At 37.9% G+C, this 15,294-nt stretch overlaps 1 protein-coding gene across 2 annotated transcripts; it reads left to right on the top strand.

Annotated features, from left to right (window-relative positions):
- On the top strand, positions 1-13,556 carry ivns1abpb (influenza virus NS1A binding protein b). Of its 2 annotated transcripts, XM_067453922.1 has the most exons (15): positions 1-155; positions 2,183-2,328; positions 4,440-4,560; positions 5,135-5,307; positions 5,402-5,477; positions 5,563-5,736; positions 7,315-7,440; positions 8,214-8,321; positions 8,595-8,712; positions 9,089-9,313; positions 9,664-9,785; positions 9,862-9,988; positions 12,013-12,144; positions 12,245-12,418; positions 12,573-13,556. In XM_067453922.1, exons 3-15 carry the CDS (start codon positions 4,450-4,452, stop codon positions 12,827-12,829), a joined length of 1,923 nt encoding a protein of 640 aa, XP_067310023.1. In that variant the 5' UTR covers positions 1-155; positions 2,183-2,328; positions 4,440-4,449; the 3' UTR covers positions 12,830-13,556. The 2 variants fall into 2 exon arrangements, with proteins under 2 accessions (XP_067310023.1, XP_067310024.1); XM_067453923.1 differs by lacking the exon at positions 8,214-8,321.
- Positions 13,557-15,294: the final 1,738 nt, after the last annotated feature.

The following is a 15,294-nucleotide window of genomic DNA, read 5'->3' as shown; positions in this document are numbered from 1 at the left end:
GTCATCAGTGACGCAGCATAGTTAAGCGCGCGCACTTCGGTGTCATTCGGTAGCTCTTGTTAACTTAACGGCGGTTCTTTGGAGTCTGGACAGATAATCATTCTTTTTCCAAAGTAGAGATGTTTTTCGTGGTTTTAAACAGACAAACGAAATCGGTAAGATGTTATTTTCATGCTGTGTTTTAAAATGAAAGCGTTTTGTTGTTTAGAGAAGGTTAAAGTGGTGTTAAAGTTGCGTTAGTCGAGCTTGTGAAGTGACTAGAAAAAATCCGGTTTGTGTTGTTTGAGGAAACGCTACTTTTATTAACGGTAACACGTTACCATTATCCGTTGGCTGTTTTAACTTACCTGAACGTTTGCCCAACAGTTTGACTTTCGGACGAGTAATATCAATCAAATTTCCAGTTTTACTTTATTATGAGAAACGGCTGTTTTGGTGAATGGTTCAGTGTACAAAAGAAACCCAGCTTCTGCTCGACTGGACCTCACAGATCACAGTAGCACGTTTAACAGGATGTTAATATGTCCGATTTACATGACCGTTGAAGATGTAGGTTAACTGTAGTTCACTTAAATATGAAAATTATTGATGTTGGGCAGAATGTTATTGATCAACAGCCTCAGCCACCATTTACTCCCGGTGAATGGCAAAATAATAAGGCTTTCGTTCTGACTAACGTTAAATCATAAATGTCATATCTTAACAAGTATGAAGTATCTCGTCGTTGTCACGTGACCCACCACTTTTCTCCAGACCTGTAATATGATGTATATATTTTAAGTTACCCGTTTTGAATATAAGGTTATGAGAAGTCACGTGTGTTTGTTTCGGCGGTAACGTTACTGGTTTAATCTAGAAAGCTCAGTTCCTCCTCGCGCTCCGGGTCGCGTGTCTCTTGTGCCTTGAACAAACATTATGCTGTCTTCACGTGCTATCGACAAAATCCCACTTCCCACTTCTAAAGTCGCAATTAAATTTACCTAATATGGCGTTCATGTCCAATTTTTCATTAGGAAACTAGTATTTACGATTTATCAGATAGCACGTGAAGGCAGCACTAAACCCGGAAATGTGTATATATAACGTTATATATAAACACCGATCGCATTGTCATTTTATTATTTTGAACAAGTAATTACTTAGCGACGGCTATGGAAGTACGTTGACGGTTACGTATATGTAGAATAAATGTAATGTGGACGTAGGCCTACTAACATGACCTAAAGTTACTAGCCCCAGTAAATACAGAACGTACCCATATGTTTCCCATGTGGGGTTGGGGGAGGATGTAAGGTGTGTTCCCTACAGGTTATTTTTCTTTTTTTTAGGTTTTTTAGAATCCAAAGAGAATGTTCCCGTTTTAAAACATTTCCCGAATGTTGAAACGTTTTGCAAAAAACCCCACAAAAAAACACCTATATTTCCGAAACACAAACTTTTCTGGCTAACCAAAAATAAACATTACAAATAAATGTTTTAGGAACATTCACAGAATGTTCTTTTTTTGGGCTCCTTTTTATTTATGGACAATAATGTATTCATTTTAAAAAGTAAGGGCTATAAGGTTTTTAAAAGCAATAGTATGACCCGAGAATATTTAATTTGAACTCAGACTTTAGAATACAAACTAAAAATACTGGTTGACTGATCCAAGTTGGTGGTTACAATTTTGGTAAACCCTTTAAAACCCTTCCCACAGCCTTGGAAAACCTTCAAAAACTTAATTGGGATTTTCCAGGCCTGGAAAAGACTGCGGATTTCTATAAAAAATATTACAACATTTTCTACAGCTGCAAAATATATAGTTAAATATTCAGAAATCTGAAACTACTGGAAACCTCAGTGGTGAAAAGGTGTGTGTGAAGCTCTGACCATGTTTAACTTAACACAATGGTCGGTAATGTCTTTAAAAAAAGGTTGTTAGGTTTTTATTGCATCAAAAATATAGTAAAAACAGTAATATTACAATTAAAAATAAGTTTCCCATTTAATATATTTTAAATCGTTCCTGTGATGGCAAAGCTGTATTTTATTTTCTGCAGCCAAACTCCAGTCTTCAGTGTCACATGATCCTTCAGAAATCATTCTGATATACTGATTTGGTGCTTAAGAATAATTTCCTCTTATTAGCTATAGTTGAATTGTCATGGTTGAATTCAGTGTTTCTCTTTCACTTCTTTAGGTCATCATGCATAATCAAGGTTGTGGAACTTGTATTCTTTAACCCACTGAGTGACGTCAGACACGATTGGTGCAGCCGCTGCTTCTCTGTTAAAAGGTCTACTAAAGTGCCTTAGAGCAAGACTGTTCTTCTGTTACATCTGTTTGGTAGGTGTGTCTCTTCATACATGGAATCTGTGTCCACACACTTTCAAAGCAATCTGTGGGAATTTCTGCTGTATTTCAAGGTGCTTTCACACTAGATGTGCATCTCAATCAGCTCCCTTGTTCAGTAGTCAGAGCAGCACTGATTAGGGAGTTAGCCCATTGACGCAAGTCCTGATCAGTGCCCTGACCACTAAACTAGGGAACTGATTGAGACTCACCCTAGCTCTCTTAGTGTGCACCCTGGTTCGATTGACGTCAGTTCATTTGGAAAAAGTGCACTTTGTTTTCTGAACTCGGGTGGGCACCCACGAACCGCACTCGAGTCAGCATAAAAAGATAGTCTGCGGTGCGGTTCATATGAACTCTAGTACAGTTCACTTCTGATATGAATGGAATCATACTAAATTATGGAAGTGAACTGCTATTGACGATATATGATTCGATAAAACTGCTTATGCATATTCTCACTCACTTTCCTGACAAGCATGACTGACGCACTGCAAGCAGAGAATTTTTATAATTACATTTCTGCTCACCTTTAGCAAAAATAGACTCTAGCTTTCTTTTGTTGTACATTTGTGACTAGATGTATGCAAGTGCAATTATGTGCTGATGCTTTAAAACAAAACTGAAATATAAAAGTGTGGTGGCCAGCATGTTGCCACCACCTCCTGTGTCGTCGTTACAAAGCAACGGGTAAACACCAAACAGCTGCTGCTTTGATGCAAATGCACCATGTTTCGGAGACTAGTAATTCTAGCGATCAATCAACGATCGGTTAATTGTCGATAATTTAATCAATAACGTCAATCATTGATAAGCAAGGTTATGTTTGGGACCATTTTACGTTAAAATGCTAGTGTTACACCATCATAAGTCTGCTTGTGCATTGTCAGCCTTTTATTTTGTGCTATTGTGAGTTTATTTTTTGTAGGCCTATATATTTTTGGTATATCTCATACAGGATGCATTTGGTTAAGAAAGTGGTAAAGTGCACCGGTGAACAGCAATGTGCGACTAATAACTATGATTGGGACTGTCATGTTACATAACATTATAAAGAGATTAATATATGATTGGGACGGTTATATTACATGCATAACATGATAATGAGACCAGTCAGTCTTATAATAAATCGTTGTGGATTCATTGGGTTTAGTTGCCATGTTTCAGCACGTTATTACAGGAAGGGTGTCCACAACAGGAGTTGTGGCGTTCAGAATAGTATGCAACTGAGGTGGTGTTGGTGACGTTGTATTAGTCGCTATATTTGATTTAAGTCAGTAATTTAATTAAATGATCAATCACATCGACTCATTTTACAATCCTACTAACCTTTTATTTCGACTTAAAAAAAACCCCTTATGATTCATTTGGGTGAGGAACATGGTGTTTTGAGTAGCATTTGCACAACCTGTCATGCTGTTGGGTATATGCCACTGATGCATTTTGCAGTATTACGGCTGAACCATTAATTGATCATCCATTTCAAATATTCTCGATCATAGGAATTTGTGTAAATTGACATCATTAGTTCAGACCCACATAATATAATGTGAACACGATCCAGTTGGTAAGGGGATCAATAAACTTCTTGTTCGGACCATGCAATTGAACCAAGTGTGAAAGCATCCTCAGAGAGTTCTTTGCATCCCCCACTCCTTACATGTTCATAAGTTAATATTTAGCTACTTTTGATGATGCCCTAAGCTTCCAATACAAATGTAGTTCTCTCAGCTCCGTTTAAAGGGATAGTTCACACTAAGATTTTAATTGTCAATTTACTCACCCTCATGTTATTCCAAATGTATGGAAGTACTATAGAAGACAATGGCTACCATTAACTGCTTGATTACCAACATGGTTTAAAATATCATAATTTGTGTTCAGCAGAAGAAATAAACTCATGATTTGAATTAAATTTTTTGGGTAAATTATCCCTTTAATAAACATGTTTAAATCCATTACAAAGATATCCCCACACAGGCATTGCAGAAAATTTGGTACAAAACGGCACAGATTTCATGCAAGCCTTCTCCTGACATATGTTAATGCTAAAAGAGCAGGTCTCATTTTGCTGTGTTTGCCTCCATTCACCTTGCCTTTGATAGATTCATCAAAATGACTCCCAACGGATATTTAATATTTGAGGATGAGAGTTTCCTTGATTCTACTGTGGCCAAGATGAATGCTTTGCGTAAAAGTGGCCAGTTTTGTGACGTCAGACTGTTGGTAAGACCCCCTTTGTTTCAGAAAAAAATGAACTTTTTACTTTTTAAAAAATGTATTATTTTCCATATTATTTTTATGATATTGAATAGACAACTATAAAGTATAACATGATTTACTTGAGGTCTTCTTGCAAAATGTTAATTGTTGCAGTCTATGAAAATTAAATTGATTCATTAAGAAAAATGTGTTTGAATTAATTATTCAATGATTCATGAAGACAAGACATTTTTGAATGAATCTCTTGAACGATTGAATGACATATTTTTAGTTGCATGTCGCTACCTACTGATGTGATGTAATTGATACAATCTTTAATTAAAGTATAAAGTTGCTTTCAAAAGGCTATTTATTCTATTTTTAGTGAATTATTTTAACATAGAAATAATGATAAAGAAATAAAATAACCTGTTTTATACCATGACTGTTGGCTCAGAAGCAGATTTTAATGTTTGTCCATTTCAATTTGTTGTTCAATACATTTATTGTTATTTTTTTCAAAAAGTATCATACTGACCCAAAACCTTTGTATAAGGCTCTCTGGAACCCACTCACAATAATGGTGGTTCTCCTGCAGGTCTGTGGACATGAGCTTATGGCCCATAAGGCTGTGCTGGCCTGCTGCAGTCCTTGCCTCTTTGAAATCTTCAATGCTGACACTGAGCCACATGGTGGGATTTCACTGGTTAAATTCGATGACCTCAACCCTGATGCTGTGGAGATCTTGCTGAACTATGCCTACACAGCACAGTACATATATTTACATGGCATTGAAACTTTTCATTACACATTTATAATGTCAAGAACACAGGTTTCATATATCCCCATATTTCCCTGTTGATAGACTAAAGGCAGATAAAGATCTGGTCAGAGATGTGTATTCTGCAGCAAAGAGGCTCAAATTGGACAGGGTCAAACAGGTATGTACAGGCATTTACATGGTCAGAAGTATCTAATGTATACACTACAATGCTGTCCCCTGATATACTGAATCCTGTTTTGCAGATATGTGGAGACTATCTGCTATCAAAAATGGACTCCCAAAGCGCTATTTCATACCGCAACTTTGCTAGTAGTATGGCTGATGGGCGGCTTCTAGGCAAGATTGATGGCTATATCCAGGACCATCTTCAGGAGATCTCCGAACAAGATGATTTCCTTAAACTTCCTCGACTGAAAGTATGTCTGTCTGTCTATCTATTTATTACTTGCATGTTTTTTTTGTTTTGTTGTGGGGATGCTCCGATCAGGATTTTTGCATACTGAGTACCCATTTCTTGTCATGGTGATTGGTTGATTCTGATTCTAATGCTTCACTGATTTGTAATCTCGCTGATCTTCTACCTTTTTTCATATTAAAAAGACTATAGATGTTGCCTTTATTATATTTTTACATTTTTATGGTAATAATGTAATGTAACTTGTTTTAACAGGGTACTAAATAAATCACAAAAATGATTCATTATACAGACAAAGTGAACATTTTAAGATGCCTTTAAAATGGGATTTCTGCATAACACTGAATATCAGGATACTTAATAGGACTGGGCGATATGGCCAAAAAAAAAAAAAAATCAATTTTTTGGTTTAATGGTGACACACACTGTATATATCCCGGTTTTTTCTTTTTGAATAAAAAAAACCTGTATTTACTTTAATAATAACTTTTTTATAAAAATAAAATGAAAAATAAAAATTATTTTTCATCCCGCCAATAATGTCTTTAAAAAAACAATCTTGATTTTGAAGGCTATAAACAAATGCAGTGAATGTAATGTTGGCATGTATTAATAATAATTTTGTTTTTAAATTCACTAAACAAAAAAATTAAATACAAATAAAAGCATATTAGCCTATATTTTATTATCGAATTATAGTGGTCACTTTCATTAAAAAAATACATACTTGTAGATTTAAAATTCCACATATATCCATATCCAACAACAGATATTTTAGAAATATGTATATTTTAGTCAGAATTATTGCGTTCCTATTCTATTGCGCTTCGTCTGTTTTCTGCGCATGCACGAGGCGGCATTCATTGATAGAAGCCTGAAGTTTAACGGCGATTAAATGACAGGAGGCTTGTCCTCTCCGGAGAGCAAAGTGGACATACTTGCATGACTTTCTAACATTTACAGATGGAGAATATACCTGTGAAATGTAAGTTATGCACTAAGGAAAACACCACATTTCAAACGCAGCACAAGTCTGTTAGGGTATCTGTCTGTCAGCACAAGTAGCCTTCTCTTAAAGCATCTGACAGGGCAAGCTGCTTTAAACTATAACTTGCGTGTTACCAGTTATTTTAGCGCCCTTAATATAAAGCATGTCATGTTTAGGACAGATTGTATCATGCACTTTCCCTGCATCAGCTTAATCTGCGTACACCGCTATTTTACAGATGTGCTCGTCATATCAATCTACTGTATATCGATACTTCCGAACATCGTTGGCCCATCACTTAGGACTGACCGACCCATGTTCAACTGCTGTTTACATGGAATCCTTCTCCACTTTGGCCTTTCGTTTGCTCTTGTTTGAATATTTTCAACTATCCCATGCGTCATGTATGTACTCATGCGCTGACGTCATCAAATTGCGATCGGTTCGTGAGATCGGCCAAGTTTAGTGAGTACCGATTGAGTCATAAAATATGATTATCGGCCAATACTGATCTCTGGCCGATCGATCGGAGCATCCCTATTTTGTTGGTTTTTGTTTTTTATAATTCCATTCATAACTGTGTTTATATAGCTGGAGGTTATGCTAGAGGAGAACCTGAACTTGCCTGGTAATGGCAAACTGTACTCAAAGGTGATAAGCTGGGTTCAGCGCAGCCTGTGGAAGAATGGTGATCCCCTAGAAAAACTAATGGAAGAGGTCAGTATAATGACTTTATGTACCCTTTCCTTTCACTTTGCTCATGTCTCCTGAATTTCTGTTCAAAGGTTGACTCAGGTCCCCTCCTCCTCCCCCTTCCCCCAGAGTTTTGCCCTTAACCTTGTAAATTTTGCAGTACGTGTTCCTCAAAATACTGAAAACTGAACGGTTTTTCAGGTGAGCCGAACAAACTATGTTCTGTCTGATTTTTTTTTTTTTTCCCCCTTCGCTTTCTTTCCCTTGACTGTATTGATCTGAATTGTCTTTGTGACATAACATTTTCTCCTTGACAGGGCTTTTAGGACTATTATTCATTTAATTCTAATGGCTGGTCCCCCCCGTTGATCTCCCCATATCTCCTGTAGGTTTAGTATACACATCAACAGCAGATTTGTCCAGCAGAAGAAGAATGCAAGATCCCAACCATCAGTGGTATTAAGTCAACCTACCAAAAGCCATGTGCTCCCATCTGTGCAGTGTTCCTGAGAGCTTTTTTCCAATCCCACTGTGCAACGATTATTTGTTTAGGTAGCTCTTTGACCCAAAGCAAAGTTACTTATTGTAGGAATGATCTCTCCTTCCAGCAATTTCCACAATCACAGTTACCGCAGACATGTAAAGTCATGGCTCCCTCAAGGTCCGGGCAGCACACAGTTGTCAAGGACCTCCCTCATAGCAGCTGACTCCACTGCTTCAAGGAACAATGCAGAACATTGCTTTGTTCTTGTTATGGAAACACCCACATGGGTTTTGTTGGTGTTTTGTTGTTGCAGGTGCAAACGCTGTACTACTCAGCAGATCACAAATTGCATGATGGGAGCCTGCTTGAGGGGCAGACAGAGGTCTGCAGCTCTGAGGATGACCACATCCAGTTTGTGCAGGTACATGACTGGTTTTCAGTCCTCCCCTTCCAGTGTGCTGCCTTCTCTGCTGTAGAATAGCATGGCTGCCATTTGATAATGTTTCAGGTGGTTTGCACTAAAAGGCAAATCTGTAAAACCACCACCTGTCTTAGCTGTTTGCACTGGAAGTCCCCTTAAATGGTGGTGGTATTGGCACTGGAAGGAATGGGTTTAACCTTTGGCCCCAAGTCTGTATGCATGCAGTGGGGTGAAGTTTGGGCAGGTTTAGAGCTGCCTGGTTTGGTTTTGCAGAAGAAGCCTCCTCGAGAGAGAGACGAGATGAGCCCAGGCACCTCTGGCAGCCTCTCTCCCTCCATCAACCAGTTCAACAAGCATGAATGGAAATACATTGCATCAGAGAAGACCACCAGTAAGTGCTTTACCTATCACTATTCTTAAACTTTTATGGAAGAATAGTCCTTAGCTATTTTTATGCAGAGACCCCATGGTTATGTTTCTGAATCAGAAAGAGATTTATCACAAAGTATTTGCACACACAAGGAATTTTTTTTGGTGACAATTTCCTGGATTAGGAAATTAAGTTAAGCAGGATTTCCATGCTTAAAGTGATAATTATTTATATAGTGGAATTTGTCTTTTTAATTGCTCTAAAATTTCCCATTTATGAATTTTATTTTGTCTAAAAAATAAATAAATAATCTACTAAAATACTAATATATTTGTAATGGTCATAAGATGTGAGGACCCTGTTTTTAGTGTGTAAATGAACTAAATATCTTTTGCAGACAATGCATACCTGTGTCTGGCTGTTCTGAGAGGCATGCTGTGTGTGATCTCCCTGCATGGCCGCACCAGTCCTCATACTTCCCCATCTGCTACACCATGTGTGCTGAAGAGCCCGAGCTTCGAGACTCAACCAGAAGTTCTGCAGGAGAAGCTTTTGAAGCCTATGCATTACGCTCGCTCAGGCCTGGGAACCGCTGAACTGGACGGCAAGCTCATTGCTGCAGGTGTGCATGCCCAGAGATTGAAGTAATCCTTAAAGGAAAAACAAGGGCTTAGTTGAGTTGTAAGGATAAAAATGCAAAGTTACATTTAACTTCCAGTAAGAGGGTATTATCAGCTCCCTTACACATTTTGCATATATTTTATTATCAGAGTAGAAAATGCAGATTTCATGTGGGCCTTCTAATGTAATTCATGCAATTTTTGCAAAACAAACATTCAGTGTTGATGGTGGTGGAGCTGGAGGTGAATAAATACAAAAATGAAAGAACAACATAACATGACAAATTGTCATAGTTAGAAACAGGAGCAGGTTAAAGGTTTGTAAAGATAATGTATATTATTATCTGTCCAGGTGGCTACAACAGAGAAGAGTGCTTGAGGACAGTGGAGTGTTATGACCCAAAGAAGGACTGCTGGACTTTCATCGCTCCCATGCGCACTCCACGTGCTCGTTTCCAGATGGCTGTGCTAATGGTAAAGACAGTGCACGGTTTCCAATCCTAAAGTAGCTTTGCTGCTATTAGAGCTAAATGAATGCTTTTTCTCTCAGGGTGAGCTGTATGTAATGGGTGGCTCTAACGGTCACTCAGATGAGCTGAGCTGTGGAGAGATGTACAACCCCAAGGCTGACGAGTGGATTCAACTTCCTGAGCTCCGCACCAACCGTTGCAATGCAGGTATGCATCACTTCCTGCTGGGCCGTACAGTGATTGATTTTTTTTAATGAGCTTTTTATTCGTCCTAATAGCCATGTCATTCATTTTTTAAAGACATTTTTGATCAAAAATCAAAAATGCAACTGAAAGTAAAGATTGAATGAAAGATTAATTTCTTAGTTACTACAGTTAAATGGTTACTATGTGTCTTATGCTCAGCAATGCTGTATTTATTTGATCAAAAATACAGAAACAAAAATCTAAATTTTTAAGAGTTAGAATTAGTTAGAAAGACAAATATTTTCCAAAGGTATAGCAAAACATGGCTAAATATAATTCAAATGATGACTGTTCATCAGGACTTGACTTGATTATGCAATGTTGAGAAAAAATCTGTATAAGTGAAATTTCAATAAATCCAGTGGTGAAATCTTAATTTGTAATTATAGCCACCAGGCTAGTGACTGCTCAGTGTGTGCAATGTCTGCTTTTTTTCTTCCTTTTTAGTAAGGAAAATTTTAAAACATGAAAGAACAATTGGGGAGAATTATTCATGACAAGCCAGACTCACATCAACATGTTTGGTCTGGAAACTCACCATTGACAGGGCTCAATCCGAGTGGCGGGATAAACAGTTGTCTTTTAAATTCCCTCTGCACACAATTGGATAGCGCTACAACTAACCAGAGCAACGAAGGTGACGTGGAGCTAGTTGACAGTTTAAACTTTCGCTGTATCCGGTCGGCAAATCTCCAAACACATCTACCCTTTTTAAGAATGACTTCAGTGCCGTACTTTTCTCAGACTTCAAGTCTTTCAGAGTCGCGGTCAAAGCTGATTCGAAAGACTGCCGTTCGCCAGTTTCTGAGTTTACTAGTAGCACGCAAGCACATAATCTGCTGTGATTATGTTAAGCCCCGCCCACTGACTCTATACATGATGGTCAATGGACTGCATTTATATAGCGCTTTCAACAGACCCTATGGCCATCCAAAGCGCTTTACATATTGCCTCACATTCAACCATTCATACACTTATTCATACACCGACTGTGTATGTGATTGGCCTGAGCAGAGTTTGGTTTTTACAGCTCAGAAGTGTATTGAGAGTTGCTAGACGACACTTGCGGCAGATTATATTTGCTGCCGCTAGGGTGCGTCTAGATTTCTAGGCTAGTTTTAAACCATTTAAACGCTTGAACCTGTGTTTATAAAGCAACTGTAACATTTTATTTAATTCAGCCTGACAGAATGTGTTCAAATGTACAGACTGAATTATAAGAAAACACTGATCCAAATGACCCAATCGAGTGTTGAATATTCATGAATGAGTTCTATTTATTACTATATTTTGTTACAGTATGTTGTTGGTTATATACAGTAACAATATAAACGGTAACATTTATACTGTTCATTTCATTTATTAATATTTTAATTTAAATGGATTATATATTATTTTATATATATAATCTAAAGGCTGAAAAAATACTGAAATTTTAAACTGCAATATATCGCTAGGTCTGTCATGATAACAAATTGATAGATAGTGATAGATAGCTTAATTATCCACAATTTAGTCTTGCATTTATCAAACTGCCATCTTCAGTGTAGCTTTAAGCCTTGATTATACTCTATGCGTCCGCACGAGGGTGCGTGCAGCAAAAATGACATCAACGGGTAGTGTGCATAGACCCCATTTCGCTTGGCGGTGTGCACGTCAAACTTTTTAATTTTCCGTGCGACTGCAACCGAAGAAGCACGAGTTCCAGGTGAATCTGGCCGAGCATGACGTCTCATCACAGCAGCACCCAGTCTGCGAGTCACCTCCCAAAGCGGACAAGGCGCGTGCGCAGTCAGCGAGAGGGAAAACAAACAAACAAGCATGCAAATGGAACGGACAGAAAAAAGTAGCAATTTTTTTGTGCGATTAATTGACTATCGTGACAGGCCTATATATATCCCCAGTACTAGTAGTAACATCATTTTTTTTTTCAGGAGGTCTTCTCTTGTAAGGGGTTGATTACCTCTTTTCTTGTTTGTTCTCAGGTGTGTGTTCCTTGCAAAACCACCTTTTTGTGGTGGGTGGATCTGATCCCTGTGGCCGAAAGGGCTTGAAGAATTGTGACTCCTTTGACCCAGTGACAAAAATGTGGACCAGTTGCGCATCCCTCAATATCAGTATGTCAATTCACTTTCATGTTCTAAAATTACTTTGATTTGTATTGTACAAATCTAAATGTGTGGTTTCCTATGTACATTGTCTCTCTTCTGCCTTTAGGGAGGCACCAGGCGGCAGTGTGCGAGCTAAATGGATCTGTGTTCGTGATTGGTGGCGCCGAGTCCTGGAACTGCTTAAACTCCGTAGAACGCTACAACCCAGAAAACAACACGTGGACCCTGGTGACCCCGATGAATGTGGCTCGTCGTGGAGCTGGTGTGGCTGTGTATGAAGGTAAGTGAAGACTTCTGTTTAAAAAAGGAAAAATATGAGGCGTTTAGTTGGCCACCTAGTTCAGCAGGGTTATAAAGTCTCATCGGTTGGAAATTACATAAGCTTGTTAAATTCAGGACTTGCCTTCAATTAAGTTATTTCCAACTACTTCCAGGGAAGCTCTTTGTGGTTGGAGGATTTGATGGCTCTCATGCTCTGCGCTGTGTGGAGGTCTATGACCCAGCCAAGAACGAGTGGAGGATGTTAGGCAGCATGACATCAGCACGAAGCAACGCAGGGCTAGCTGTGCTGAACGGTGTGCTCTGTGCTGTCGGGGGCTTTGATGGCAATGAGTTTCTCAACACCATGGAGACGTATGACCCAGAGAAGAATGAGTGGAGCCCATTTATAGAGGCATTAACTAAGAACTGAAGTGTTTCATGATCAGGTCCTCAATCTGACACATTGCTATGTGATATGATTGTGTTTTACTGATGTTCATCTGTTTGTTTAGGTGCTCAAGAAAGAGAATGATAATATAGGGTTGCCCAAAGCAACATAAAGCCTTTGCATATTGCATAACTACTATGTAAATAAACTACTTTCTCCTTTTTTATTTTGTTTCCATATAAAAGTCAGTACCTAGAGTAATATGGAGATGGTAAGGTTAATGTTATGAGTGTTTTAATATGAACTATGGCAAAAGTTACGACTTGCTGCAGTCAGATGCAGTGATTTGTGATTTTCATGAGTGATTTGACGATAATTATTGATGATGGCCTTGACTATTGAATATGCGATCAGTAGTATAGTTGGAAAGTCTTTCACCACAGAATACATAGCTAGATCTTCCATTTTAAATTGGGGCCGTAATGCTTCAGTGGAACTGTCTTTTGCCTTTTATAGCATTTTTATACAGCATAAGTGTCTAATGTAAACCTGGCAAGCATACATTCCAGTTATGAATAAATATGTACCACAGGCTTGTTTTTACCTAGATGCTTTAGCTGTGCCTGCTTTATGCTAAAGAATCCAATGATGATAATGCCACAAAACCAATTATTGTCTCATCTCAGTCATTTTTGGACCTGTTTTGTAAATTTTGTTTTACTTTTGGTACAAAAATGGTTAAAAAATGAATAAACCATTTCAACTTGTAGTAATTGAGTGTACATTTTTTGCTTAAAATTTGCAGTGTTTTCTCGCTTTGTTTTAATGATTCATTGGCTAGATTCATTTAACTTTTATTAATTTTTTTGTTATCTGAACAGTAAAGCATTCAAGACAAGTCTGCTTGATGACACCTCTTCATTGAGGGTCTTGATGGAAACATTTACCTTGATACTTTGTAAAGCTCATTGAATTGTATTTGCTTATTTGTGGGAACCCTTTACAGTGCAATGGAGTTTGGGAATCATCATGTCAAAATCACTTTCATGCAGATTTATATGCATTAAGAAGATTGTGCTCAGGAGTGATAGAGTAGTACTATGCCAGATGACATGCCTGGGTGATATTAGTGTAAAATGTTTACTTGGCAGTGATAAAGTCCCTGATCCCATGTGATTTATATTAGTACAGGCCACTGCAGATGTTTATGACTAAAAATGACCAACAGTTGGTATCCTCTCCTTATGCCATCTTCTAGATATTATAAACCTATTAAACATGGTCCAAAAAAAAAAAAAAAAATCAACATACCAACTGCTTTGGTACTGTACAGGGCATTTTCATTTGAATAACTCAGTAAAGTTCTAGTTCTGTGACTGTAGGAAGCCACAGGATGCAGCGAGAGAAAAAAACTACTGCCATGGTGCTAGTCTATTCAAAGTTAAAATGTTTTCCATTTATAATCTTAAAAATGTAGTAAACATCAGTATTCTGATTCTTTAGTAACAAGGTTTGCGGTTGTGTAAAAAGCAAATACAACAGCACATTAAGACCTTTCAGTGCTGTTTTGTTTCGTCTGCGAGGGGATTATGTAAGAGCCATGCTATTTTTCATAGTTGTGGTCTCTTACATAAGCGATGCATTGCCTACGAGCATAACTTTTAAAAACATCTATGTATAACATAAAATGCCTCAAATTCTTTGCTTTTACTGATACTGTTGTTAACAGAATTATTTTTTTTACTCACTTTATCACCAGGATGTATGTGCTGGTAAACAGGAAATGATTTGGTTATAGTCCATAGCCCACAAAGTCAAACTCTAGAAGATGTGGGTTCAATTGTTCACCTCTCCTCTCTTTAATAAAGTCTCCAAACAGCCTTTGGAGACTATTTGTTTTGAAGACATTGAGTTTATTTGTTCCTCCAATGCCCAATCTAAATCACACTTTAATCTTTCTGTAGATAACACTGTCCTATATTAAGTGCTTTCTGGAACAACTTCAGTATGCTATCAATCCCAACCCAGCTAACAAATTGTGGCTCCCCAAACGTTCAGCGTTATTTAATGGTTATAAAACTTAACGAATATAATTACCTTTGGCTCCCCCTCAATAAGAGTAAACTAGAACAACTGCATTTCACCGGCAGCCCTGATTTACAGAGGCATTGCAGTACTTTCCCAGAGTTCTGTTGAAATGTGAGTGAATGATTGGATAAATAATTAATTTACAATATAATGAATCATCCATTGTATGAGTGCACTATTAAGAAGTTTGCCAGAGGCAACAAAAGGTGGGATCAATTGTAGGAGGAGGAAGGGGGAAGAAGGCATTGTATTTTTGGCAGTAGGCAGAAAATGTCATCCAGCTGCATTTTTTGTTTATACATCGGAAACAGCAATTGTTCTATGTAAATATGTACTACATGGATGTTTTTTTCTAGCATCTTGCACATGAGCTGCGCCTTTTAAGTTCAAAAAAGTTCAACAACACTGGGCCTGTAGAA

Source organism: Pseudorasbora parva, chromosome 9, assembly GCF_024679245.1.
Source record: "Pseudorasbora parva isolate DD20220531a chromosome 9, ASM2467924v1, whole genome shotgun sequence".
Classification (NCBI taxonomy): domain Eukaryota; kingdom Metazoa; phylum Chordata; class Actinopteri; order Cypriniformes; family Gobionidae; genus Pseudorasbora; species Pseudorasbora parva.
The sequence above is the reverse complement of the archived record's forward strand: the minus strand, read 5'-3'. Positions and strand labels throughout refer to the sequence as shown.

Excerpts from the sequence above, each read along its gene's own strand:
- ivns1abpb (XM_067453922.1), top strand. The coding sequence starts at position 4,450 with ATGACTCCCAACGGATATTTAATATTTGAGGATGAGAGTTTCCTTGAT. Across the intron at positions 5,478-5,562 it reads AATTGGACAGGGTCAAACAG|ATATGTGGAGACTATCTGCT; the intron begins GTATGTACAGGC and ends CCTGTTTTGCAG. Across the intron at positions 12,145-12,244 it reads TTGCGCATCCCTCAATATCA|GGAGGCACCAGGCGGCAGTG; the intron begins GTATGTCAATTC and ends TTCTGCCTTTAG.